General features: G+C 44.0%; 2 protein-coding genes and 1 long non-coding RNA gene across 9 annotated transcripts; 2 read left to right on the plus strand and 1 right to left on the minus strand.

The window, feature by feature from the left end:
• Positions 1-1,211: 1,211 nt before the first annotated feature.
• On the plus strand, positions 1,212-4,738 carry LOC148658835 (uncharacterized). Its single transcript, XR_015940210.1, has 3 exons — positions 1,212-1,378; positions 3,078-3,407; positions 4,227-4,738. It is a non-coding gene; the product is annotated as an uncharacterized LOC148658835 (long non-coding RNA).
• LOC148658836 (nuclear transcription factor Y subunit alpha) lies at positions 4,688-21,540 on the minus strand. Of its 6 annotated transcripts, XM_088640529.1 has the most exons (11): positions 21,398-21,540; positions 18,481-18,607; positions 17,330-17,410; positions 14,808-14,954; positions 13,910-14,041; positions 13,040-13,145; positions 11,668-11,816; positions 11,077-11,250; positions 9,949-10,050; positions 8,837-8,870; positions 4,688-7,554 (listed from the first exon to the last, which is right to left on the minus strand). In XM_088640529.1, exons 2-10 carry the CDS (start codon positions 18,559-18,561, stop codon positions 8,859-8,861), a joined length of 984 nt encoding a protein of 327 aa, XP_088496655.1. In that variant the 5' UTR covers positions 18,562-18,607; positions 21,398-21,540; the 3' UTR covers positions 4,688-7,554; positions 8,837-8,858. The 6 variants fall into 6 exon arrangements, with proteins under 6 accessions (XP_088496655.1, XP_088496654.1, XP_088496651.1 ...); XM_088640528.1 differs by lacking the exon at positions 8,837-8,870 and having other exon boundaries at positions 17,333-17,410; XM_088640525.1 differs by lacking the exon at positions 8,837-8,870.
• A 737-nt stretch (positions 21,541-22,277) lies between these two features.
• On the plus strand, positions 22,278-27,935 carry ngrn (neugrin, neurite outgrowth associated). Of its 2 annotated transcripts, XM_088640532.1 has the most exons (4): positions 22,278-22,435; positions 23,248-23,541; positions 24,799-24,909; positions 26,066-27,935. In XM_088640532.1, the coding sequence occupies exons 2-4, from the start codon at positions 23,279-23,281 to the stop codon at positions 26,634-26,636; spliced, it is 945 nt and encodes a 314-aa protein (XP_088496658.1). In that variant the 5' UTR covers positions 22,278-22,435; positions 23,248-23,278; the 3' UTR covers positions 26,637-27,935. The 2 variants fall into 2 exon arrangements, with proteins under 2 accessions (XP_088496658.1, XP_088496659.1); XM_088640533.1 differs by lacking the exon at positions 22,278-22,435 and having other exon boundaries at positions 23,218-23,541.
• Positions 27,936-27,963: the final 28 nt, after the last annotated feature.

The raw sequence follows: 27,963 nt of genomic DNA on the forward strand, positions 1-27,963 counted from the left end.
TCATGTCGCGACATGAAGGCGGGGCATTTTTGCCTGGGTATGTCATATCGCGAGATGCGGGCTTCATGTCGCGACATGGCGGCTGCGCATTTTTGCCGGGGTATATCATATCGCGATATGCGGGCTTCATGTCGCGACATGGGGGCGGGGTCGTTTTGTCGCGGTATGTTATATCGCGATATATGGACTTCATGTGGCAACAGTGGCGCCATGACAGTGATGCGCCAGTCGCAATGGGTATCGCGATGTGCTCGTGATGCGTGCACTCCTATCGTGACCTGCTATCGGAGTCGTGAACGCGCTGTGGATGCCATGACATTCTTCGTCTGCTATTCAGTTTTTACCTCAGTGTGACTTCTCTTGATTGATTAGTAATTGGATGTGCTACTGTATATCCAGCGTGCTCATACAGCACACACGATTAACCGGGGCTACAGTATTTGTACCAAGAAGAACATCCATCGCCTATGTATCTACATGTTCTCGGAACTTCCGCTGTGACTCTTTACCCAATCAGAGTGTCAGAATTCTGACTCTTCATCCAATCGCGGCCCGAGCTGTTCGGGGGTTTAGCCAATCACGGGTCTGAGAACTGTTCGAGCTAGCAGCGCCAGGTGGATCGGCTTGTTTACTGTCAATGAGAATCTATTTTTAAAACGCTTTACTTATTTACAAAATAACTACATCGGCTTATTTTTTAACGTCTTTATTGATTCACAATTTAAGGTAGGGGGAAACACCTTCTGCTTTGTACTTCAAAAATGAATAGAAATGTAAAGTCTATAATCATTATATCTCGCGACACGTCCTATCTGGGTAAATGATGTCCTGATATGAGACCTTTGTTGTGACAGCGGTGCCAGGGTGGCATGGAAGCAAGGCGCCAGCCGTGATATACACTGCCGCGCCGCGATATATATGCGATATATATGGGGTCCCTATCATGACGTGCTGCGGAGGTCTTGTCGCGATGGTATCAAACACAGTTACGCGTTTGGCAACAGTGTGTCACGATAGGAAAAGAAAAGGAAAATGTGCCTTACAAAATAAAAACCATAGATCTTGCAATCACGGTGTTTTTACGTACATTACAACCACAGGTTTATGTCATAGATGGTTATCTTGTTGGCATGCGTCATGTCTTAGTATTATTCACATCTAAGGAGGCTCATATGTTTATGGATATCGAATGTTAAGGGTACAAGCTAAACTCTATCAGAGCGCTTGAACTCGGCAGACGGAGTCACTGGAGGTCAAAGTCATCGTGCATGGTCACGCGATCACAGGAAAAACAAGGCGCTATACCTCGGGAACGAAAGCAGCACAAACGCTACTTTCAACGGCACAAACCGGCACAAACGTAGCACTAACGAATAAGGTGGGTTTCAGCGTTTGTGCTGTCTGTATGGGGGGCACCTTCACGGAGCTCAAGGTAAACCCTGCATGGTATTTTAAATACAATATTTCAGGCGGAATTTGAATCTTGCGTTTTGTTGTGCTCATTGTGTTTTGCAGTAAAATATTAACTTCAGAGTAACTCGTAAAACTACTCAACAATCTAAAAGCAGGCATAGGAAGCAAGCAACAAGTGAAAATTAGCGAATGCAGCTTTTCTTTAGCTAAAGACAAAGTCCTCATATGAGAGACCTTTGCAAACTAGCTGTCATTTGAACGGGAATTTGCCGACTCTAGAGACAGCGACGAGATTATCGCCATACTCAATTCTAAGCCCTGACGCCTGCGTCTGGTCTAGAAAGTCAAAACCTCACAACAGAAGTAGGCACTGACTGTTTGTGTGTCCGCCGTGACACAGTAGCGTTCGGCAGCCTAGGTAATTGTTGCTTAACCTGTGTGTGTGTGAGAGAGACGGTATGTATATATAAGGTTCCGCTCATTCTGCTGTTTGATTATACCGCTCGAGGATTGCATTGTAAATAAGAGGGGTGCCCCTATGCTGGCAGGACGCCCCTGCTTCAGAGTCTAATTTCTCAGTCGTGCGTGACAGCCACCATCCAGCATTACACGTGTGTAACCAAGCGCTCTCCAGCTGGGCAAGGACTGCCTAACCCAAATACCACGTCTACTGTACAATGACAGACTCGTTACTCTTGAAAAACCCAGCCCAATACTGCTGTTTTAACTTTTTCATAAACGGTCAACACTTCAGTTAGGGCTTATTCCACTAGCTGACTGTTCAATTCCACTCCACAGCACAATTCTGTTCGAACACGCCCCTTAATTCTGTAATTGATAATTGGTAGGATCAATTATAATTAAGGAACATGATGTATGAAGATTTTGAAACTGCGCACATGGCCGGCGCCAGGGGAAAATCTGTAGGGGGCGGTGATATTTTGGTTGAAACGGAGCCGTTGCAACTACCCAAGTGAAATCTCGCAACCATGCCACTGATTAGTGTTTCATGATAGAAGACATGACGAACAATCTGGTATTTAGCGATGATGTACAGTTTCACGTTCATCAGCACTCGCGGTTACTATTGACTGGAGCCGACAAAAGACCATATGAGCTCAGTTTTGCAGCTACATCGACGGTTACGAGGTTCTGAATCGTTAAGAAAAAATAGTTGTAAAACCAACAGAAAGCACAAACTTCTACAACTACAGTCCTGGTTATATAGCGATTGTAAGTGTAAGGATAAACTACTGCAAGAAATCGGTCCCCCTGAGCAAACAAGATCGTGATGTTGACACTATGTAATATGTGCCGTTCCTGGACGGACAGCCCTCCTGCACATCATTCAGTACGATGTAGTAACTGTGAATTCGGGGTTAGTGTAGTTCTCTGACCAACTATTTTTTAGGGCGCAAGTTAAGTAAGCGAAAGTGTACAAAAATCCGTTTGTCCACAACTGAGGGGGCGGGACAGTTCAGTTGAGGGGGCGATGCCCCCTTTTGCCCCCCCCAGTGGCGCTGGATCTGACTGAGCACCAAGCAGAATATTCTTTCCTCCGGTGGTCCTCACAGCGCCAGAAGCTGCTAGTTTTCATTCCAGTTACTTATTTCACTTAATTGAACTATTAATGTGATTGACAAGACATGTTTTTTTCTCCCTAGAAGCTGCAGGTTTCAGACTACTTCTCCAGTACAGCCTCTTCATCCAGTACAGATTTGCAGGGGAGCTGGAGCCGATCCCAACAACCGGCACAGGGGCTTATACCCTGGGCAGGACACCAGCCCCTTGCAGGACAGACACACTTGCACCATGGACAGTTTTCCCAGAAGCCGATTGACCAACCCATATGTATTTGGACTTTGGGAGGAAACCCAAATGCAAACACAGGGAGAACATACAAACTCCTGGTAGATTGCACCTCAGGTACGGAATTGAACCCAAGGCTCCGGCACTGCAAGGCACTGCCGCCCATTCATTCCAGAGAAATCCAGGTAATGTTTAACTGTTACAGTTAAATCTACGCATTTGCTTAGTTACAAGACCATGAGCTCTATTGTAACATGAGTCTCCAAGAGACATTGGTCTCCACTGCTGAAGGGTGTTTATAATGATACAGAAAATAATTTGTGTCATATTGCAATGACCTCCCTCATGCAGAATGCATGCATGGGACATCTCCTTTGTATGCAATGATGGTGAACAGGAATTGGGTGCAGAGCTCCCCCACAAACTCAACTCAACTTACCGGTATTTCCTCAGCCCCGTTGCTGACAATAACCCCATCCAAGAATAAGGATGAACTCCTATTCATTTATGTCCTAAATAGTAAACCAGACACTGAACTGGTGGATTTTGAGATTGCTTCACAGATTTCTCAAGTCTTGGCACTTGCACAATGCTGAGCTTCTTATTTTAGATCCAGTACACTGGGCTACCAGAAGGGGCCAAGACCTCATAAAGCAGAGATTCCATTTTAAACTACGTTAAATTTCCCCCGGGGTCCCCATGCTGGCTGGCTGCAGCTTGCTCTCATTAGTGATGGATTTTGAAAGGTAACCCATCTCCACTGCAACTACCCAGCAACCCCTGCTGTAGGACTGCTGTTCTGTACCTTACCGTTTCTAAGAATGGGGCCACTACTAAACATTGGCGAGGACGCAGCTACACTCCAGAGTCCCAATAATTACTACTACTGCCTCCCTCCAGAGTTACCGTTCCATGAGTTTTTTTCAAAAGAGAAAACATCAAATACATCGATATATATGTATTTGTAAAATGATAATGCATTGTCTTTTACATTTGGTAACCAGGTTAAATCAAGGTCATAAGAACATGAGGAAGGTCACAAACACGGGGAGGCCACGAGCCCAGCTCGGCACGAGTCCTGGAATGAATTAATCTGAGGATTGCATCTGTCTTGTTCAGAAGTTGGCATATCAGCTTCAATACAACAGCCCAGTCAGTTGTTTTGGGACTCCTATAATCCTTTGTTTAAAGAAGCTACAGAATCCTGAGTTCATTTTCAGAACTAATTCACCATTCTTTGTTTCAAAGTCCAAAATAGAACTTAGATCCTATTCACATGGTCAACTCTTTTTATCGTTTAAAGGTGTGTTTCAAATTCATCAAAAGTTTTTGTTTAGCGTTAGTTGATCATGTCTGGACACTTCCGTGTTTCTACAAGTTTTCTTTCTTTCTTTCCCCCAAACAAAAAAGGCCCCTTATATTTACAGGCTTTTCTTTACATTTACAGAATAATAAACACTGCGTGTAAAATAAAAGTACAATAGTTTATTAGCTGCAAGGTGTACACAGTACTTTTCCTAAACAGCATAGTTTTTTCAGGGACTTTTCATGCATGAAAAACATTGCAATATACATACAAAAAATGTTTTTATGTACAAACCCCTTTCCCCAACACACAAAATTCCAAATTGTCTTTACACATTGTCAAGAAAAGTAAAAATGGGTCTACATGCAAAAGTCCTTGAAATATTGCTAATCCATAGGACTACATGTATTTTAACAAAACACTATTCACATGATTTTTATCCCTAAAAGTCTGCATATCCCACATAGATCTAAAAGTATGAACCATGTGGTGAAAAAAAAAATGTTTCTGATGGGACCAAGCAAAATTCCTTTACTTCAGTTTATCCTATTCCTGAAAATCAGCATAAGATTGCGGTTTTAAAAAAGGTAGATTAAAGCATCTTCAGTTTTATTGCTTGACGTTATATAATCTTGTGTTTTATGTTAACTAAGGTTAAATAAATCAACCATGGAGAGAAATGTATCTATATCTCCATCTTTGAAATGTTCCTGCTGGGAACAGACCAGATAACTGTGCAAACAGTACTCTCCAAACTGTTCCCAGCTTCAGTCATTCAGTTCACACACATCATCACTGCCCTGAAAATGGATTAAAATGAGTTGCTCATGGGGTTAGCACAGTGCAACAGCCAGCTGGCACAGAACCAGTAACATAGCACAATACCGCCTCTCCAGTAGAGAGGGAGGCGTGTGTGTGTACAGTGGTAGAGTGGTGTCACAAGCTTCTACTACAGAAAGGTTGCTCAGTTGTGTTGGTGCAGCATTAAGTTTAGACACATGGTGCAGTTTTTGTACTCCTTACCACTTAAATCTTAGCATTGGCCTCCTGGAAAGGGAAAAACTGAAGTTTACTTATTTAATTCCTTGCAATACAAATATAAAAAGAATTGTACCTGACTGGTCTAAGCTATTTTATATTATGCTCAACGAAATAAAACAAATTCTATCATGCCAAACGCTACCATTTCCTGTGTCCAGGGACTAAAACAAGACAAAGGCAGAAGGCACAACAATAACTAACAATCCTAGAAGAATTATACATGTAAAAATAAAAGTAAACAGAAATTACATTGTACAAAGATGCACTATTCTACAACTTGACCCATAATCACAAAATACATTTTATTCCAGAATCCAATTACCTGTACCATTTTATATGAAAGTTAATATCAAATATCACTGATGCAGAACTGACATAATATTTAGTCGGTTAGAGGCCTTCTGTGTCTTCACTTCAAGCTCTGCAATAGTTTTTTAGAAAACAATACAACAGTACGGCACCAATATGACAACAATCATCTACCACGCAGTACTGTCAGTATCACTTTTGTATTAAAATACAAAACTGGGAATTTATAAAGGTTTAGAATGACATTACCTCCGAAAAGAACTGGAGAATTGGGACCAATATAATGGAAATAATCAAACGAACAGTTAACCAATATATTTTTACCTATTTATAAAAGCTAGCACCTCCAAACTAATGAGATTTAAACAATGAAATGGTGCACTTTTTCAAGCTCACAGGGCACAGTGCAAGACCTTGCTCCATGTCCTAGTGGACCTTCAGTGTTACAAACAGGTAAGCATCAATTTCAAGAGATTTCCTTACAAACACTCCTGAAAATTATGACGTTCTAAATAAAGAGGCTCCTTGCTCCTTCTTAATTTGAAGAGCTGTGGTTATCTCTCTTGAAAAAACATTAATTAACTGAAAAGACGGACAAAACTAAAGTAATAAACACTAATATGTAAGTTAAAGGATTCCTCCAGCTTTTACTAGTCCACAGCAGTCTTTCTGAAGTATGGCATTAATACGTTGTTCTGTACAATCTGGTAAACTCCATCTCATTTAACCTGGGGACTTGCTGCACCAGTCCAGCCCAATGATTTACTCCTGGCTTAACACTTTTCCAGATTTATACCTAGTACCCAAGCCCAGTTTAGCACTAAGACTAAATTGCCAGACTGTTCCGTCTATTATACATGTTTGTTAAAATTTTAAAAGACTCTGACACCCCCCTCCCTCCTACCCCACATTTACACAAACACAAACCCTCAAACTCCATTAATATCACCCACTAAAGGTCACTGAGATTTTTTATCAATATGCTACACAATATCAAATGGTTTGTTAACTGCTTTGGAAAACCAGCATCGCAATGCATAAAAAATCCCTCTAATGTGCTCTGGCTGTAGCTTAAGAGTCACAACTAGCTGTCACGATTCTGCATATCTCTATGGCTATGTACACTGATCTCCCCCACATTCAGCATCCATGAAACACAGTTTACAGATATGGAACATTACAACATCACAATCCCTCACAGTAACACCAAGGCCTTAGCCAGTGTGGATAAATGCTGAAATTGCAAAGGTACCCAAGTGCTTATTGCATCAGTTCTATACAAAAAAAGAGTTGCTCTTCCAGAGCAGTTAACAAAGTGCCCATATAAGAGCAGTGCCGAACAAAAGACAACTTAAAGCAATGCTTTTCAATCTGAAGAATAAAGACCGACCTGAAATTGAGAAAAGTTTGTGCTCAACATGAAGCATTGCCCTCCTGATTACCAAGTCTCAGTTGCTGGGAGGGAGGGGGTAGCGCCGTCTGTTTTCACAGGAGCCATGGTAGGCATCAGGCTACTTTTTAGGGAGGATGGAAGGCAGACAGATTGAGAAGCACTGGTTTAAGAATCAGGATCCTGCACCCTGGCTGGCAGCTCCAGCACGAAGAGCCTTGTGTTACGACACTCGGATCATCTGGCCCACTGCCTCTTCGCCAGATTGAGCCTGCTCTGGCTGGGGCTGTAGAGAGAAGGAAAAGGAAGCGGACTGGAGTTAAAGCTCAGTTCAGCACTCTATACACATCTGAGCGCAAAGACAAACACTTCTACATCTGTAAGGACCTCATTTTGAGAAAATGCCCCCATAAGGATACCAATGCCTGAGAAACAGGTGTTGTGAGGAACAGCGAGTTGGTATTCACATAAACACAAATGTGTGCACGTCTACATGCACTTTATATATTGAGAACTTGGAGCTCTGAGTGTCCTGTGTGGCAACTTCAAGCATCCTTTTACCTAGAGATCTCTTCTTCCAGAATAGTTTGTATGTTTTGGCCCCAAATGAAAAAGGTTTACTGTAACCAAACCTTCTGGAAGAGGCATCACTCCAAGCAACACATTAAGGGGGTATTGAAAGCATCACACACAAATATTCAAGCATCACGCATTAGATTCTGTTTAGGACTGATCCAGAACCACATTATCTTTAGATACAAAAAGTAATAATTCAGAACTGTTTTTTTACTAAAAGCACATTTAAAAATGTATGCTTCTAATTATATTACTTATATTTAAGCAGTGTCTCCATAAGTAAACAGTGTGGACCCAAATGTGTCAAAAACAGTGAGAGATGGCAAGCATTTTGAGGTGAAGCAATGGCAGGAACATGTACATGTGAAAATGAATGAAAATGAACACAAGCTGCTGAAGGCAAAATGCTCAAGCAGGCAATAAAGCAAAAACACTGCATCCAAATCTTCTAAAGTAGTGTCCAAATTCTTCTTCACAGCCCCCTTTTTCTCTCTAAATCTTTGTGCAACCCACTTCAACCTGAAGGACTGAAATGAGTGAAGGACTGAAAAGACCTACATCTTAATTAGCAAACCTGAAAACTAGGGATTGCCAAACAACCAAAACTCTTGAGACAGATCTCAGCTTGGGCAATCTCAGCCCAATGTTACAGAGTGCCTCATCAGGCAAATAAACCCAGGTCGGCTTTTCCTTCAGATGGGATTTGATTTAACTCTAAAATTAGAAATCTACATCAGCTGCAAACCCTGCACTGTACAGGAACACAAATGCCTAACAAACTCACTAATTTGTGACAGGCAGATAGATTCATGTTTTGAATTGATCTTAGATGTTATACGGCAATCCTGCAAACTCATTCAGTTCAGCATCACCAATATAGATTTTTTTATTTCACACTATTGCCCTCCTGCAGAGAAGGTCTTTAATATTATTCTACCACAATTTTAGTAAAATCTGCATTTTTAATAGAGGAAAAATCAGAAATACTGTACCTTAATAACCATCTGTCCTATCCTACCCATGCATCTGTTAAATGAACACAGCATTAGGGACTGCACAAGAGCATCAGCAAACATGGCAAGGAAAGAGAGATAACACTAAGGCAAACCAAAACAACTAATAACACTGCAGTTAAAAGTACAAAAGCACGAATGCAGTTACAAGTGTCTTAACATGCACGATTAACCAATTCACTGCTGTACGTAGATTTGTGTCCAGCCTAAATTACTGATTTCAAATTTAGAAAGATTTGGCAGTATGAACCTGATCTTCTATAGAGAGTTGTGCCAGAGAAAATGAATCAATGTTAATAAAGGATTAAAAAAAAACTGAAAATGAATTAGTTTTTACTCTGGTTATATTTTTGTTCTCTTCAACTGCACACCTGTGAATTTAGTCACAAGGAGCCATGTTGATTTAGAGAATGCTGAAACAAAAAGAAAATAGTAAATTGAAGTTCCCCCTTTTCCAAGAAATTTACATGTAATTTAACCAACGTTGTTAATTCATTCTTCAAAAAGTGTGAGAACAATCAACGTCCTAGTTATGAATTAGGATACACTGATTTGGATGGACAGTTCTGAAGGCTGGGCACTGCAGCCACTGCCTTAGCAGGACACAGGACTTAAGCCCAAGCCCAGACTGACTTCAGCAGTGAACTGGTCAACAAAGCAGCCTGACATACCACCAAACCAAGACAGGACAGAAACAAAGAGTAGGCTGCAATGTCAGTTCAAACTAAGCAAATAAGGAAAAACAGACTTGATATTCTCTAGACATTTACATATTTTAAGAAATACTTCAAAATATGTGGAATTAACTGGGACATGTTCGTAAATTAAGTCGTTTACTGTCCTGACATTTCAGTGATTGACTGACGCAGCACTTGGGGCCACAATTCAAAACTTATGGACATTTAAACATTTTGTTAGTATGAAACAATAACACCATGTATTGTATCAAAATTAAATTTAGCCTGAAACAGACACATTTTCAAACAGTGCCATTTTTTAAATATGAAACACACAGTGAGATCCATATCTTACCACTGAAAGGCACTGTGCCTTAACAAAACTACCACTCATCTCCTGCACATCATCCTCACCTGTAACACCATTTCCTCCTTCTCCTTGGGAGAGAAGAACCGGCCCCCATCGCCCCTCTTACGCTGCATGGCGTGGCGATGTCGTGACTCATGAAGATATTTCTGCAGGACAGAGTCAGGAAAGTTCAGAGGAATTAATAATTCAGGACATAAGAATTAGTGGAAACTATAGGACCATCTGGCTTGAATGCCTGCTAGTAGCTAAGTGACAAAGATATATCCAGCTGATTCTTGAAAGAAGTCAGGATTCAACAACATGGCTCAGAAGCTAAATTAAGACCCCCACAAACCTTTGTGTAAAGTGACATTTGTATTTTACTATTGATTCTGAAGATGCCCAGTTCTGAGACTGAACCTAAGTCTTTTTTATTTTTCCTGAACCTAAATCTTTTTCAAAATATCCTGCTATATTGATAAAAGTGATACCTTGGCTTCTTTCTAAAATATCTCAATGACAATTAGCTATTAAATAAAGGGGATAAATTGCTTACCCTAAATTATAAATTGTCATATTTCTAGACTTAAAATTATATGTGCATTAAAAAAAGTCATTTTAATTGTGAACCTTGCAAAGCCTTAAAACCAGGACAGACAAAGCAACCGAGAACACAGAGATGTATCTGGATCGCAAAGGTCTGAAATAGCACTCTTTCTGCACAGGCACTCTATTACATATCCTATTACCCAATAGCACCAATTAGTGGAGCAATACTGCAACTGCAGGCACTTAGTGATAGGCAGTTACTTAAATATAATATGTGCTTGGTGTTGCCAGTTTAAGAACACAAGGGGGTCAATCAGTCTCACATCTTCATTCAGATCACCAAACTTACTTTCACTGGATGCACCTGGTCACTGCAAATGATTAAAGTGTTAACAGAAGCTGAAGAACTGCTGTTCAGTAGCTTCTAAACAACTGTTACAAATACATTATATGCAAATGCCCCTACACAATAAAAAAAAGTGTGTCCTAAATGTATTTATAGTTTTAGGTTTGCATTCTTGGTAAAATGGCTTTCACTCAACCTAGAAACTCTGGGTGGCCCAGTAGCACAGGGTGTCTGATGCAGACCACAGCCCTGTCACCAGAGACGTGGTGACAGGAGGCAGTGTCACGGGAGGTCTTACCCTCCTCTCCTTTGGGATCTTGCCCTCGGCCTCCAGCTTGGCACGGGCTTGCCGCCTCTTCAGGATGCGGTGGTACTGCTTGGCATTGACGTACAGGGGCTCCTCTTCCAACATCTCTGCCCCGGGCAGTGGGATCCTCTGCATGGTAGGCACCGCACCACTGCCAGGCACCATCTGACAGACACACACGGGGGCATCAACAAGCACGCTGGACAGAAACGTTCAGGATGCAGACGCTGCAAAAGGTCGTGCAACAGGAGGTGCAGCAGCATTCTTGCACGGGGCCTTTCATCCCCTTGGCTCCGTTTCAACACCGACAGCAAGGTCTGCGACAAACAGTCCTGCTGGGCTTTTTTCAGATTCTGGTGATTCTTGGGATATCCCTCGTTTTGCCAAGGCAACTAAACCAGTTTGCTCTCACTGTTTCGCAATTCATTACCGTAACCAAGGCATTCCAGTTCTGAAACATCTTTAACCGGTGTTATTGTGCAGCACAACTGTACAACAACTGCGACATGCTAGGACACTTGTGTTTGGATACATATGCAAAAAGACATGTCTTAACTGGGGTCTCCTCGAACTGAGGCTTACCATGACCATGCCGCCAGCATTCACCATGTTTCCCGACACTGGTAGGGTGACGGTCACGGTGCCCTGCCCACTGCTGGTGGTACTGGTGTTAGCTCCCGTCTGGACTATCTGGGCCCCAGCAAGACTGGCGGCCGGAATCGTGATCATTCCTTGAAAAAAGGGAGGAAAAAAAGAGGGGGGAGGGGGTGGACACTTATTTCAGTACAGGCACAAGACACACCTGCCACTCTGATCAGAAGAGTATTACAGTGCTAGTGTCACTTTACACACAACATCACCCACATGTAAAGAGTGAAAAAGTGTGTGCTTGCAACCTGGCTACAACAACAAATGTAACCTCCCGAATAGCTTGAGCTGGTGGAATGATATTCACACCACCTCTCTCCAGGTTCAGATAACTCTGCAAAGCTCACCTGCTTGCTGTGAAACCAGCAAACCCGTCAGTTTGCTCCTGCCCCCTCCCCTCTCTGATTGTCACACTATTTAGCATGGCTGTTGCCAATCATTCTTTTTCTAACCACTTCATCCGATTCAGGGTCATGGGTAAGGGCCACAGCAACAGGAACAAGGCGCCAGTCCATTCTAGGGCAGACAGACTCAAAAACCCACACACTCGCATCACGGTCAAATTTCCCAGAAGCCAATTAAAAAATCAGTCTGTTTTTGGACTGTGTGAGGAAACCAGAGTGACCAGAGAAAACCCACACGAACACGGGAGAGCATACAAACTCAAAATAGAACCCACAGCCCCAGCACTGTGTAGCAGCAATGCTAACTACTGTGCCACCCAACACACCCAGTCCTGTACTAAACTTTCTTTTGAACGCCACTTACAATACAACTGCAGCACTGAATTCTGCTGCATGCAAATTCCTATTAACTGCAAGTTACACAAGATAATAAGAACATTTCTGCAGCTTTTTGTGTACACAAACATCAAATAGTGTTTGCTTGTTAAAACAACTGGAAGTTACCTGGTCAAAGAGGTCAATCCATTAAAAAACATCAGTATGGGTTTGCAAGCAGGGAGAGCTTGTGTGTATGTCAGGAATGTAGCATGAAATGTTTTTTCCAAATGTCACATTTCCATTCATGGGTGTGCTAAAACTTTAAGCTCCCAACACATACGAGTGCACAATGACTAACATGCAGTGAAGTTTACAGCACTGACAACAGTCAAACACCGCTGCAAGAACAACTGGTACTTTAATGTGCTTTATAGCTTTTTATGACTTGAGATCTCTTGAAGTTATTTTTCAGCAACCTTTTACATTAAAGCGTTTACTTGTCTTGCCTCACCTACACTTCTGAGTTTGTATTATAAAGGAGTGCAGCTCAAGCTCTATGGGCAGCAGTGTGCTGGGTACTGTACCTTGTTGAAGGATGGTGCCATCAGCGTTGACTGGCTGGTATACAATCGTCTGGCCTTCTGCAGTCTGAGCCACCTGTTGGCCCTGCACTGTAATCTGCTGCTGGCCCTGAAAGTACAAGGTAGGAATGAACTCATACCCCATGATGGTCTCTGAAGATGTCAAATATTTAATTCCCTCTAGGTAATTCTAGGTTTTATTGAGTGAGACTGGGTCACAAGTGCAGCTACAGATATTTGCTTGTTTTTCCCCTAAATTCTCTCACCAACCTGGGAAGCAGCTGTGCTAATTACAAGGTCAAATAAGGTGCTAGCAGGGGTATAAAGTTCAAGATGTTTTTTTCCCCCATAAAAGAGACAAAACTGTTTTAATTCCATTACAAGCAATAGCAGCTTTATCAGACCCCATTATAAATCATGCCAGTGTTAATTTCACTGACACAAACATTTTTCATTCCTACAGAAGTTAGTTTTTTGTCTTTATGGTTTGAGTTGACTGAGGATGTATTCCAAACTGACAAAGCCCTGGCTTGGGAGAGATAAAAACAATTAACCAGATTGTTTTCTGTGCAGGAGAGACAACTAATACTGAAGCACAGCTGCTAAAGTCTAAACTGATTGTGTGGGAAAGAACTGCATTTCAGCTTTGCATCATTTAAGCTTTATCACATGTAAACACAAATTATTTTCACTTGATAGATGACTTCTTATATCATGACAACAGGAGAATTAAGACGGTGTCACTAGAGATTCACTTTGCTCCTCTTAGACCCAATCGAGACATTGGAATGATCCATTTTCTGCAGTGCCGTGACTTCATTATAAACCACCAGGATGTCTACAGGCAGCTCAGTGGCTGTGGCGGTGCCTGACCTGGCTCTGCCCTGCGGTGACGGCAGTCTGCGGCTGCTGGATGATGATCTGCTGGGCCTGACCCTGCTGCCCCTGCACCTGGACCGCCTGTCCGCCCTGGATCTGAATCTGCCCCGGCTGCACCAGCTGAATCTGAACACACGCAGACAAAGGGGATACAAGGGTCACCTTCTCCTCACTGCAAAGCTGGGTGCTGAAGATGGCGTGCAAAACCAGGGCTGCTCTCCAGCAGGATGGCAACAGTCAAGAACAAAATGAGCACACTCACAAGCTGGGTCTGCAGTCTATTCATTAAGCGATTCCCAAGTCTTCCAAACCCTTTTAGGTAATTTTTAGATTCAATATAATCAAAACAATGTTTTCAAGGAAAGGAAAAACCATTCTTGCTGCCACAGAGAAACTCTGCTGGGTTGAAACGTGTTTCCTGTTTTGTGATGTACAATTATTGAGACTTGCAGAGGCATTTTTATGTGCAACTGTTTTAACAGTTGTGCGCTTCAGTGTTTTCTGCTTGTTTGGAACTGATTTAACCCAATGGGTAAGAGGGGGGAATCTGAGACTTTTGTACTGAATCTGAAAATATCCAAACTTAAAGGGATTTGGAATTCAGTGCCATGAGAACAACTTGCTTGTATATATGCCTGCTTCATGTTAAATGAAAAAATAAAACATTCCAGTGGTGAACAGCACTAATGTGGCTATTAACAAAACACAAAACACATTAGATTTGTAATGCTCTCATTGATTTTTTTAAATATAAATCTATATATTCAACCCCAAAGCACAGCACTGGTGATCTGCAATTTCAGATACAGATCAAACTGATGTGCGGCTTAAGTCTTATTCCCAGAAAAGCGTATTAGGAGAACAAGTGCTGTTTAAAACAGAGACTGCTCACCTGCTGCAGACCCTGTGCTCCAGAGACAGGCACCTGCATGATGGTCTGGCCCTGACTTCCAGGGACTGCCTGAACCATGATTGGCTGGCCAGAAGAAGTGATGAGCTGGCCGCCACTCACCTGCACCATCAGTGGCTGACCCTGAACCTGCGGGGAAGAGGGAAGAGACGCAACCACATTGAAGAATCAGCAGGAGGGACACAGAGCGTTATACAGTGCACGCTGCACAACAGTGGAGCCACATGCATTTAAAACTGACGAACCGCTGTGTAGGGGATGTGGGGTGGCACTGATCAGGTGGCATGATGCAGCATTCATGATACAGCAAAAAAAAAAAGTAGACTTCATCTACTCCTCAGGCCACAGACAGCACAGTTACTGAGCAATGTCCACAATGGACTCAGCAAAGACAGCTTGAGATGAGAATGATGAAAAAAACAATTATACACTTATGCACAGTGAGCGCTGCTAGCAGGCAGGAGCACAGCTTTGACATCTTCCTGACATATTTACACAGCAGGACAACCATGCACATCTGTTGTCCCTTTTATACAGAACATGCAGGATGGGACCTCCTGTAAATATACCTTTTTTAAAATAATATCTGTATATCCTGTTCCTCACCAAGTCATGATAATTTTTCTTATTTCGTTATAAAACATCGCATCTGATCAAACTGTGGACATTTTTAAAAAAAAGAATGACAGGTCGTCAAACATTCAAGGTTAAGAGGGACCACTGGTACAAGCACACATGTTAGCGGTGCAACTAGTTCTATGAACGAAGTTGTGTTTTACCGTTTTATCCTTTATTACTCCAAATATACATATATCCACGCACATGTTATCAGTCAAATCCTATCCTAGCAACACTTTGTCCATGGATGGATGGGCAATTCATAACACTCCATCAACTTATCTAGCACATCTTGGCACAGGGGCGCATCTGGAAAAATCCCATGCAAACGTGGCAAGAACAAGCGAACTCCACCCAGAGAAGTGCCTGGGGCTCAAATCAGGACTGTGGGAGATATGAGGCAGCAATGTCCAGCGACACTAGCATGCTGCCTCCAAATAATGCAGTTTGCTAAATAATCTGAAGACATATAACTCCCAATTACTCCCCTACTGGATGAAGGACACTGGGTTCTATATCCTGGGATTCTACTCTCAAGACTTGCACTCCTCTATCCCGCTATAATGCAGCGTGCTCTACATTTAATACTGTGTATAGGAGTTGCTAGGCAGCATTTATTTTTTGCATGCCTAGCTGAATAAGAGGTGTTCCTAAACTACTGATCTTCCATCTACATCCTCCAACCATCTATTAGGTATGCAGCACCGTTTTATCCTACCTATTTCTTCCTTTGTCTTGATCAGAGTCTGAAGCCCTGGTCTTGGAGATTCTAAGGGTCCTCTTACAATTTTCTCAAACTGAACTCTAAAGACCTCAACTGGGCAAGCCAGGTGCTCATGTTAATTTTCCAGTCCTCCGCTGACTGAACTTTCAAGGCTCCTTAGAAAACCTGCAGTAACTCCTGGACAACAATTGATAAACAGTGGCCTTAGCGTATTCTCACTGCCAACTGCGAGTCTGTTAAGCTTTCTTAAACACCGGATACAAAGAGTGTCAACAGAATAAAGACATTCAATTTCTATCTGCCAATCAAGGATCTCTGCTGTGAGATGCCAGGGATTCTATGCCAAAGTTGGTATCTAGTTAAGCTTATATTCAATATTTAGCACAGCAAAGCTCTTCAGGATACTTCTTTGACATTCTTTGATTCCTCAGGCAAATGTCATGATGCAGGTGCATGCTTCTTTATGGCCCAAAGGTCACAATGCAAAACATTCAATGAGCGATGACAGATCTCCAATGATGCGGCTCAGTTGGGGTCACTGCACAGTCAAGCCAAGTTGTGCAGAAGCTGCCAAGATAAAACGAGTGCAGCCCTGCCTCCCATTTCTATGGAACCTGAGGTCCGCTGAGTAGTATGTATGTCCTGCAGTGTGCAATAATTCAACAGCATGCTGGGCATTCCTTGGCTTGCTGTTCTGCCTCTCTTGATGTCTTATAATCTAAACAGTCCAGGTCTTTGATTTAACCAGTGGCACTAAAGCTTTATAAATGTTAAGTAAAATGCTTAAAATGGCCTATGAACTCATCTTAATGGTCCTGCACTTAACTGAAGCATGATGTAAGTCCCTTCTACCCTTAAAATGCTCTAGGATGAAAAGCACCTCTGCAATGCAAAGTATTAGTAAGTCAATTAAAAAAGAAAACTGCCTGAACCTGACTGAGAATAAATACCACTGGCAAGAATGCGAAAGTACGGGTTTGGACTTTCTGATTCTGTTTAAAGCAAACCTCCTGGAGTGTCTGCAGGAGGTAGAAACTAGTTTAGAGCTCGTGGCTCAGATTTGAAGAGGAACATGGCTAAGAGAGTCCCGAGAGGCAAGAAGCATCGGGGCAGGGTTGTCATGCAGCACGGCGGACGACGACACAGCTGGATTTCACACCACTACCTGGAGCGTCTGCACAGGCTGGGCCGAAGCCGAAGCCACCTGTGCTTCTGTCTGCAGCTGGACAGCGGTCACCGTGCCCTGCGACCGGAAACAATGCACATTACCACACTGCGTCCCGCAGCTGCCTCCTGGCACTGTCCACGCCCACATGGCCAGGAACTGGCACACCAAAATAAAGGATCCTACAGTCTGGGGCTCTGCCAGACTGTATATAAAAACAATAAAAACGGAGCTTCCTAATATAGCAGGGATGTCCAATTTATCCCTAAGATACCTCTGCATCCATCCAAGATATGATCAGCAGCTTTCAGCACATCCTTAAGGATCAGGTCATACATGATGCACAAGATTAAACTACCGGACAAAGAAGGGCTTGAGCCTGCACCATTTTTTACAACAAGGCTCTATAAAGTTTGTGAAATGGTTTATCCTGCACCTTCCTTTCTGCTGGAAAAAAACCAGGAGATGAAGTGTATTCCCAGCTAGGCCCCACACGCTAGAAGGCCCAAACAGATGAACTGTGACACACACAAGAAGAGTTTGATTAACGTTTTTTGTTAAGAGCCAACAGAGCCCCAATGTGCCTGAAATTCTTAAGAGACAAACATTTTTAGCCTGTTTAAAAAGAGAAAGATGGCTGGGCTTTTGAAAAGACTTAAAAGACAAAAATGAGAAAAGGGTAAGGGAATCATTTATCTGAGAAATAGATCATCTGACAGAAAAAAGTTAGGGATATATTAAAAACATAATTCACAACCTTTAAAACAGAATTTTGTTTAGATAAATTAAGAACATGTTAAAGAGCAACATTTTTCTACATTCAAAAACAATTTTACTTGACCTGAAAACCCATGGCTAGAACAGCACCTGGGGTACTTCTGAGTGCTGGAGGGCCAGTGTGTCTGCAGGTTTTCTAGGACTATAAAACCTGAGAGGTGTTGATGAATTGGTCCAACTAAGCCAATAGTGAGCTTTTTTAGGTCATTAAGATCTGAGCTGGAATGAAATCCAACTGGTATCCAGAAACCTCCAAACCAAAATAGGACTGAGGGCTCTTATTTATCTCTGATTCCACCACAAGCTGAAGCCACAGTCTGTCAGATCCAGGTCAGCGTGATTGTACCTTTCCCAATCAAGAGTTGCCATACCTGTTGCTGGATCTGCCCTGGAGCGGCCTGAACCACGATCTGCTCCCCACTGCTACTGCTGGTGGTGGTGTACTGCTCCATTGCCAAGCCCCCGTCCACCTTCAGGTCTCTTTAAAACAATCCGATTCTGACAGGGGAAACACAAAGAAACACCGGGTCATGCACAGAAAATCAGAAACCACTTTTTCACACAGCAGCCTCCTCCCGGGAAATAATGGCATATGGGTAACTAATTGGAACTAGCAGTTAGCCGGTTATGTAAAAACTGTACAATGTTGTTAACGCCTTCTGATATTGGTTCTGTGTTAATTTATAGGTCTTCTTGAAATTGGTAGAAACATAAAACATTAACAGAAGTGGACAAAAGTACACAAATTACTAGCCCGTTCTTTTTACGTAAAAACATATTACATGCTGAGCTGTGGGCTGGGCGTAGGGGCAGACGTTTCGCAGCAGCAGCGACAGTTCTGGTCTCGTTACTGAAAGGTTATATATTATGACCTGTATAAACGGGTACAAATGTAACTGGCTCCAGATAAATGTTAGAAAAACAGCAATAATTTTTAAACAATAATTCCATATTTCCTTCCATTTTATAGTGTCTTGCATATCAAAGGCTCACAAAGCACTTTATGGTAAATACGTATGCATACATATAGGAGAGGATTCACTCCACTCACTCAGAATGGAAGCAATTCTGCACCAGCAGCCCCACACAGGAGGTCTGGTGAAGAACGGTAAAGCTATTTTTCCAGAGTGCTGGGATTTTCACCTGCTTCAGTTTTCAAAACATAACTGCTTTAAAATTGATGTCTTAAGGGTCACCCATAAAGACTGCTGGATTGTGGCTCGCCACTTACTGGGAGACCAGGACCAGGGCTGCCCATTCTTGTCACACACACATAATATATATGCGAAGATGTTCAAGTAGGTAGCTGCGTCAGCATGCGTAGGCTACAAAGGAACAAGTAAAGGTTTGTTCCATGCTGAAAAGATATACAACGTGTGGGGTGTGGAGTCTTCTTCAGAAACGTTGCCTCTTTTCTTGGAATAAACCTTTACTTGTTCCTTTGCACACACACACACAGCAATGTAAAGGTGCTAATAGAGAATGACAACTGTGCATTATGGAGAGCGGAGTTTAGCTGGACACCCGTGTGACTGGGGTAGCTGGGTTTGTGACGAACCCCCGTTTCTCTCTCTCCCAAGCAGAAAGGCCCTGGGCAGCGCTATACAAGACCTGGCACATTCTCCGCATCCTGCCTCTGTTATGAGAAGGCCACGTGTTCATCCTAAAGCGAGTCCACCGTTCTGTTGACTGTATAACGACATGCGCTGGGTGCATTAGGTACCCCCAACTGAGTGCACCCAGGTAATCTGCGTTGTGCAAAGCCCTCGTAGCAGGCTGAATCACAATCGTTACACAAGAGCACGCAAATGCAAAGAAAGCATCTGCTCTCCAGCGACTATAAGGAGGATAACCTCGGCAAACCCACTCAAACTTTTGTTTTCAAGTCATATTTAGATCAAATTTTAATCTTAGATTAACACGAAAAGGCGCTCGAGGTGTAGACGCCATTTTCCCCCGTCAGAGTGCAGTCGAGCTACCGCTTCCAACTGACCCGAGTCGGGGGTTGTAATCCATGTAATATAATATAAACACATTTTTTAAACGCTCACAAATTCACAAATGCGTTTTAAAGCTGATTCTAAGTGCTTTGCGAATGCTACACTACCAAATTCGCGTGGAGTCTCAATTCGTATCGGTTCAGGACCGTTTTTTCCACTTGTCTCCCATAATGTTTTGGAAAACAACTGTTCCAAATGGATTTAAGCGTCTATTAAGAGCCCTAAAGGCTTTTACTTTATTTTATAGAGCAGGTCCAGCTACAACCCGTTGTTTTAGGGCGTCTTGTGACGGGGCTGGCAGAGCACAGAACCCTGCAAAGACTCGTCATATTACTTAAAACAAAAACAGAAAACGTCCATAAAACCGGGACTTAATAGGTTTCCAAGATGGCTGATATTTTAATTTTGACGAACTATTTTAAAGACTTTAAAAAATACCCAGAAACATCGTGTTGTGTCGTATCTGCGCAGCAATTACTCAAAACCCTCTGTTACGCGTATGGGTACAAATCTCATATTTATTCAGTTATATAACCTACAATCCCAACCCATTACCGAACTGGGAAACATCATCCGTAAGGTCCGTCTCTGAACTGGGGCGAGGGGTTACCCCCTCTCTTTAAAGAGAATAAGATCGTCAACTAAAGCATTTATCAACGAGCAAAGAAGCAATAATTGTACCGCTAGTTCAGCGGTTCATCTCCACCTTCATCAACGGTTACTTGTTATATCCGCGTTGGGCTTTTCTGCTTAATAAAAACCCAGATCTGAGCGCTTTATCCCACACTGTAAGGACAAAGGCGACTCCGTGTCCCCACTACACCCTCTCCTTTTTACAGATGCGTAGTCTGCATCCCCTACTGGAGTTAGAAACACGGTCCTCTGTGGGTAGATTTTAAGTGTTTTATTTCTTCTAAGAGGCGCCTTTGCGCAGTACACCGTGCGAAGGTCGCCTGGAGCCCAGCAACCCTGCTGCACACGGCGGGGCGGGCAGTGGTGGGAACCGGCTGCCCCAGCCCGGAGAAAACCGGGCCTTTTCTTCCCCCCACACGCCAGACCCCGAGAAATAAAGACGGGTCCCGCTGACGGTCCGCTTCAGCAGCCTTTTCAGGACGGGCCCCTCGCCCCCCATCCGCCATCTCAAGCCAATTTGTGCGCGTCTCCGTCTAGGTGTCTTTATGGTATTTTTAATTCCTGTATTTTTGTGGTGTTAGTAATTTGGTTGGTCAGTGACACACCAATCCCCTGCTGCCGGCTCCCAGCCCCTCCAAGCCGCGCTCTCTCTCACCGTTTCTCCGCCGCCCCGGTTCCCCTCTGATTGGCTCCAGTACCGATCCCCGAAACCCAATCACCGAGCTTACGGCGAGCGAACAAAATGGCGCAGCGCGGTCTGCACCGACAAATAGGACAACTTCGTCTCCCCGCCCCCCTGCCCGGAAGCTGCGCAGGCGCACTGTCAGCCGCTGCGCAGGGCATGGCCGCTGCGCAGGCGCATTACCGCCGGCGAGCCGAGCGAGGCACCTGCGCTGTAACAGGCTCGTGGGGGAGGAGGCTGGTATGAATATATTATACAAGTACAGACTGAAGGTTTAGGATATCGGTATTAATTTATAGTCCAAACACCTGAACCTCTCACTGTACTCCTAAAATAGGCCGTGACATCAATAAACCTTAGAATTTGAATTTTTAGCCACAACCTATGCAGCTCATATCAGTTTTTAGCTCAATCCAATTGAAAAACGTTATCTCACTTATTTGTTTTGAAGTCCATATGGGTGTTTCATGTTTGTTGTGTGTGCATGTTAGGGATGAAGAAAGTTAATACAGTTTTGTTCGGTTTCCTTGCAAGAAATATGAACACAAAAACCACCAGATATCCCTCTTATTAGACGCTTTTCATTTAAAAAAAATAAGAATACTGAATATAGTGTCAAACAATATAATCAGTACCTCCAGTTTGTGGATGTACGTTTGGAAAGTATGTTTTTAAAAAAACCGTAATCTAGTTATAACCATTCTTCTTTGGATCACTCCATATCTTCTTCAGATAAAAAGCCTCTAGATTGCTTAGGGGTTTTCCATTTGTGAAATGGGTCTATTAAGCCTCATTGCCTGTACTGTGCTCAAAATGGATGCGGCAGTTTGGAGGTGTCCGCCATGTTGAATTCGCTCCTCCCACCTCCCCGTCACAAAGCCTAGGAAAGGCAGTCGCACATCGCACAGTGTAAATGGTCGATTTATCCGTGAAGGCTGGGTTAATCAACCGTCGTTCCTGATGAAAACGTGCGTTTGGCGTCTTTTCTTATGTTAAACAACTGCGTAGACGGTATGTATTTATAAAAACCTGGTATAAGCCCTTTATAACGCAAAATAGAGTTATGCTTTAGTTACAGCTGCTTTCGCCCTGTAATGTCAGTACACACATATCGGAGTATTATTGCTGCGGTGCTGTCGAAATGAAGTTTTGCTTCCCGACTTAAAACTTCTTTAGCATTGGTGTAAAAATAGACATTTAAGGTTTATGTTTTTGGTCAGTGAAAAACTGTGAAAACCCTATGATCTCCCTGATATCCTAGCAGGTACTGTTGTTGAAGAAGATGTGTCTGTAATCAACTCCCTTTCAGAAGAAATGACATTTTGGTCAACCCAGTTACTCAGAGGACACCACGATTTCCATGTTTAAACTTAAAATGAACGAAGAGGAGAGAGAGTATATAACAATGACACAAATGTTGGCGAGATCAGCGCTGCCTTGTAATCAGGATTTGGTTGCCGGTGGCACGTTAACTAGTTTGTAGATCGTTAATTTTAGGGAACATTATTTTTGTCTTCCAGACGGCTTCCAGGTCCACTCAGATTGCTTTCCAAATGAGTCTATGAGTAAGGCCCATGGGCCTTAATGGCCTGAAAAGAGACCTACCTACTACTTCTGTCCTGTTCTTTGTAAAACATCGTAATCCAGCGTTTTACTAAAGAGGCTGCTGAAAACACCACGGTGAAAAAAGTTTTATAACGAATAATGAACATTCAAAACTAAAATAATAATAAAAATCCTAATTCCTGTGTAAAAACATTTTAATGGAAAATTTCAGCGGGTTTTAATTAAAGGGAAATGTCGCACCATCTTCTCCGATAAAGCTGGTAACTTCAGGAGCTGTCCAGCGGCGTCATGTTTCTCAGGGCTGTGTCCTCCCTGACGGGGCTCAGCAGGCCTGGCCGGGCCTCTGTCCTGCTGAAACGGGCCCCACCAGCCTTCGGGTTTCCAGAACCGGCCCCTGGTCTCGGGCAGTCCAGCCGGCAGGAGCGGTCTTGGGCCGGCAGGGTGTCGGGGGCGGAACCGGTCCCAAATCCTGACCGGAGGAGAAGGGAGCTGGATCTGTTCCTGGAGGATGGCCCAGAGGACCTGGAGGAGCTGGCGGGAGAAGTGGTCAGGTGAGAGGGCACACTCTTGTTTCCCCTTCGCACCCGTGCGCCACGGACCAGGCAGCCTCCTCTCGTTAGCAACCTCACCTGTTGTAATTCTGTTAGTCATTCTGCACGGCCTTGCACAGAGGTGGGCAGTGTTGCAGCGCTGGGGCCCTGGTTCAGCTCCTGGGGTGCTATTTGCAGAGTGTTCGTACGTTCTCCCCATGTTATTGTGGGTTTCCTCTGGGGCCCTGGTTTCCTCCCACAGTCCCGAGACATACTGGAAGGCAAAGTGGCTTCTGGGAAGATTGGCTCTGTCGTGAGTGTGTGTGTTTGTGCATGCCCTGCAATGTAGTGGCATCCTGTCCAGGGTGTACCCTGCCTTGGACAGGCTCCGACCTCCCCATGATACTTGATTGGGTGAAGCAGGCAGAAAATGGATGGATGTTCTGATGTTGCAATTCATCATATCTGGTTGATCGTACGTCTAAATGAAGGAAGGAAAGTTTCCCTACTTGTCCTTTAAGAGGCATCTTCCTGGCTGCCTGCAGCAGCAATGACTGAGTTTCTTTGTGTCCCTGACAGCATTGTCAGTGATGACAAAGACAATTCATAATAATAATTCATTAAACTTATACAGCACTTTTCTGGATACTCCACTCAAAGCGCTTTACAGGTAATGGGGATCCCCTCAACCACCACCAATGTGCAGTCCCACCTGGATGATGTGACAGCAGCCATAGTGCGCCATAATGCTTACCACACACCAGCTATCAGTGGGGAGGAGAACAGAGTGATGAAGCTAGTTCATAGATGGGGATTATTAGGAGGCCAAGATTGGTAAAGGCAATTGGGAAATCTTTACCAAGATTTCCCAGGATGCCCGGGTAACACTCACTCTTTTTGCGAAACACAACCACAGAGAATCAGGACCTCTCATCCAAAGGACAGTGTCCTTTTTACAGTATAGTGTCCCCATCACACTACTGGGGCAATAGGGTGAGGAGCCCCCTGCTGGTCCCACTAACACCTCTACCAGCAGCAACCTTAGTTTTTCCCAGGAGGTCTCCCATGCAGGTACTGGCCAGGCTCCCACCTGCTGAGCCTCACTGGGCTGCCAGTTGTGGGTTGCAGGGTGATACGGCTGCTGGCGATTAAACAGGCTGCTGCTCTGTGGAGTCCTGGCCTCTGTCTGTATGTTCCCAGTACTGCTCCACAGTCTCCAACATTCATCCGTAAAACCTGGAGGGATCCTGGAGGCACTTACACTCCTGTCTCCTGCAGTGCCGAACGGAGGAAACGGAAGGCGACGAAGCTCCGCAGGCTGGCGAAGCAGTTCTCCCCACCTGGCCCCCCAGAGAGGAGGCTGACCTGGGATGCCATGGAGCAGATCAGGTGAGGGGGCGCCAGTGAGCATGCGCACAGGACCCTCAGCAGACTGCTGCCAGCCAGATCCCTGCAGGCGTCTGCCGCAGCCCCCTGCCACGTTTCTCAGCAGGAAGGGAAGGCAGGAGGAAAACACTGCCGTAACTAACGATCCGATCCGCTGGATTTTCCACCGTCTAGGCTGATCGGAGACATGGATCCCCGAGATTTACGGCATTTGTGTTACATCCAAAATAAATTTAAATTAAATATTAATTCCTACATAAAAATGAGTTTTAAATTTAAAATGGGTGCATTGTTGCACAACGGCAGCATGTGTCCTTTTAAGAGAAAATAATTAAGATCTTCATTTTGTGCTGACACCTAAAACAAGATACCTTAGAAACTGCAATTCTGCCTCCTTCAGACATGTCAACCTTCTAATGCATTGTATAACTTTGATGTATTTTCATACACAAACAATAGATATACATTCAGGACAACAATAGAAATGCCTGTATAATCATGTACAATAAAATGTATTGCAGAAAATATATACTCAAATATGAAGTAAGATTTTGTTTTGGATAATTAAGATCCAGCAGATAGCAGCATGATGTGTTGGAAAAAGTCTAAAGTGACAGTGGCTCGTTAAGGTTCTAATTGTCACTGCAGACTCCCTGCATGTCTGCCGTAGCCTTACGAGCGTGACTCGTTATTAGACTTGAAAAACAAGCCATGGAGGGCAGTAGGTAGATTGACATTTACTGAATGCGGTGGAGCTTCAGTTTCTAAGGTAATGAACTCACAGTACTTTTTTAGCTGTTAAAACAAACTGAAGACTGTGATTATTTAGTCTTAAAAGGACACGAGTCAATGCCTCAAACAAGCCAGCTCTGCCATGTCTTTGAAGTTGAAAGTGCTGTGTCTTTCTGGAAATGGCAGAATGATATCCTCTGATCATATAGCTACTAATGACTGCGTGAAGGATGGGCTGAATAACTTCCTAGTTTTTCACCCATGTCCATATGTAAATATATTTGTGAAATGCAATTTCTGTGGCCTTCTCCACCATGATCACAGCCACTGGTGTCTGAGCTTAGCAGCAGCTTGTCTTGTCTCACCTGGAATCCTAGCCCTCTACAGATTTGGCAGCAGGTCTGTTTCACTCCCTGTTTCCTCGCAGGTACCTGAACCGTGACGCTCCTGAGGAGTGGACAGTGGGCCGGCTGGCCGAGGGGTTTGGCGTCAGTTCCGATGTCATCCATAGGGTGCTGAGGAGTAAGTTCATTCCTCCGCCAGAGAGGCAGCAGAAGCAAGATGCCAGGGTCTTTGCCAGAACGGGATGCCAGTCTCTCCTGGGCAGCGTCAAGCAAGATGCAAGGCTGGCCCAGGTGCCAGCCCCGGCGGCAGCCATGTTGACCCCAGGGGTGGGAGAGGTGCAGGCCGAGGGAGGCGGCTCAAGTTTGGCTTTAGGACAGGAAGCAACAGCGGTCCTCTTGGCCTCTCCCAGAGGAACTCTGGCTCCTCATGGCATAGCCCGGCTGGGCGTCCCAGCCACTCAGGACCCCCCACCTCTGGGCAAGATCTCCGAGAGCAGCCAGGACATCACCCCAGAAGAGGAGGAGAGTGTGTGGGTCCTGGAAGACAAGGAGCTGGAAAAGCTCTTGGCAAACCCTTCCCCTAAACCGCTGGAGGTCGTTCAAGTTGGGAACGAGTTCTACGATGGTGAAGGTAACTTCCTGTACAGAATATGAGTGCTCTGTTCTCCGCTTTGGGGCAGAAGATGAGACTGCCACTGTCCTGCTAAACACAGCCTGAAGAAGTACCCAGCTCATCTGTGGGCTGCTGAGTGTGGTATGCCTCCCACATCCACAGCATAAGACAGCACCTCGGTGGAGTGATGTACCTCCAGGACAGGAAGAAATAAATCTAGATGGCGGGGCTCGTGGGGGGAGAGGGGGGTGGGTGATCGTTATTTTTAGCAGCACACTACACTGTAGGATTGCAGTCAAAAATATAAGTTTTGAGCAAATTCCTCCCCCACCGAGTTATCATTATGTGACGATACCTGCCTGATTTAGAGTTAGATATTTCAAACTTTGCCTTTAAAGTTTAGCTCATACTTGTTTCCCTCATTAGTGAAATGCTTCCCGCTGATGAATTCGAGCCCCGTGTCTGTGTAACTGCCAGACTGTGGGTAACCAGCAGCCCCTGCTTTCCCTGGCTGCTCTGAATCAAGGACAAGGAAACCTTGACATGTTTCTGTGTTTGCGGTTACCAGCCTGTGAGCTTTTCCAATGTCGGTCACTAAATTGAGCATCAATTGACCCAAGTCTTGAAGATCTCCTCTGTAGTTAAGAATGAGCCAGATGGAAAAAAACCTAACAGGAGGGATGGGCTGTCTTCCCCTGCTCTAAATTTTCTACCGATTCAGGGCTGTAGGCGATGAGAGGGTTAATTTCCCTGTAATGCAGAGGAATTCAGATGCTGGTTTTGTTTTTGTCCCTTTGTGGCCACTTTTACTGCTTCTCCCAGCTCTTCAGGTGCTGGTGTATTAAAGGAGGTCTAATAAAACTGACCTTTCAGAGCCAGGACTGGCACAGGCCTGCCAGATGGTTGTTCTCCAAAGCCTGACTAGCTGAGCACCGCGTTGGAATGCCTTCACTGGAGCCTGATAAGTCCAGCAATGGGAAAGTATAGATGACTGAGTGACATCCATCCATTAAGATAAGATCACTTTATTGGCCATATACAATTTCTTGTAATTAGGAATGTCTTTTTTTCACATACCCCAACTAGCTCCTCATAAGACACATAGACAGGGAGAGAAGCTTGAGGTCAGAGCACAGGGTCAGGCCTTTATACGGCACCCCTGCAGCAGTGGGGGTTAAGGGCCTTGCTCAGGGGACCAACGGAGTAGGATTGCTCTGCCAGACGTAGGATACGAACCGGCAACCTTCCAGCCACAGAGCCACTGTACCGCATTAAAATAGCTACAAATGAGCCTGTGTTTTGGAATGTTTTTTTTTTCCCCCAATAAAAAGCAGAGGCATAATCACTTTTGTTTTTATTGTCAATTTG

Source organism: Lepisosteus platostomus, chromosome 7 (assembly GCF_059453375.1).
Source record: "Lepisosteus platostomus isolate fLepPlt1 chromosome 7, fLepPlt1.hap1, whole genome shotgun sequence".
Classification (NCBI taxonomy): Eukaryota; Metazoa; Chordata; class Actinopteri; order Semionotiformes; family Lepisosteidae; genus Lepisosteus; species Lepisosteus platostomus.

Bases quoted from the DNA above. Each gene is read 5' to 3' on its own strand.
- LOC148658836 (XM_088640525.1), bottom strand. From the start codon at position 18,561: ATGGAGCAGTACACCACCACCAGCAGTAGCAGTGGGGAGCAGATCGTG. The intron at 13,146-13,909 runs GTCAGGCACCGC...TTGTACTTTCAG, and splicing joins TCACCGCAGGGCAGAGCCAG to GGCCAGCAGCAGATTACAGT. The intron at 11,251-11,667 runs GTAAGCCTCAGT...TGTGTCTGTCAG, and splicing joins ATGCTGGCGGCATGGTCATG to ATGGTGCCTGGCAGTGGTGC.
- ngrn (XM_088640532.1), top strand. From the start codon at position 23,279: ATGTTTCTCAGGGCTGTGTCCTCCCTGACGGGGCTCAGCAGGCCTGGC. The intron at 23,542-24,798 runs GTGAGAGGGCAC...TGTCTCCTGCAG, and splicing joins CTGGCGGGAGAAGTGGTCAG to TGCCGAACGGAGGAAACGGA. The intron at 24,910-26,065 runs GTGAGGGGGCGC...GTTTCCTCGCAG, and splicing joins GATGCCATGGAGCAGATCAG to GTACCTGAACCGTGACGCTC.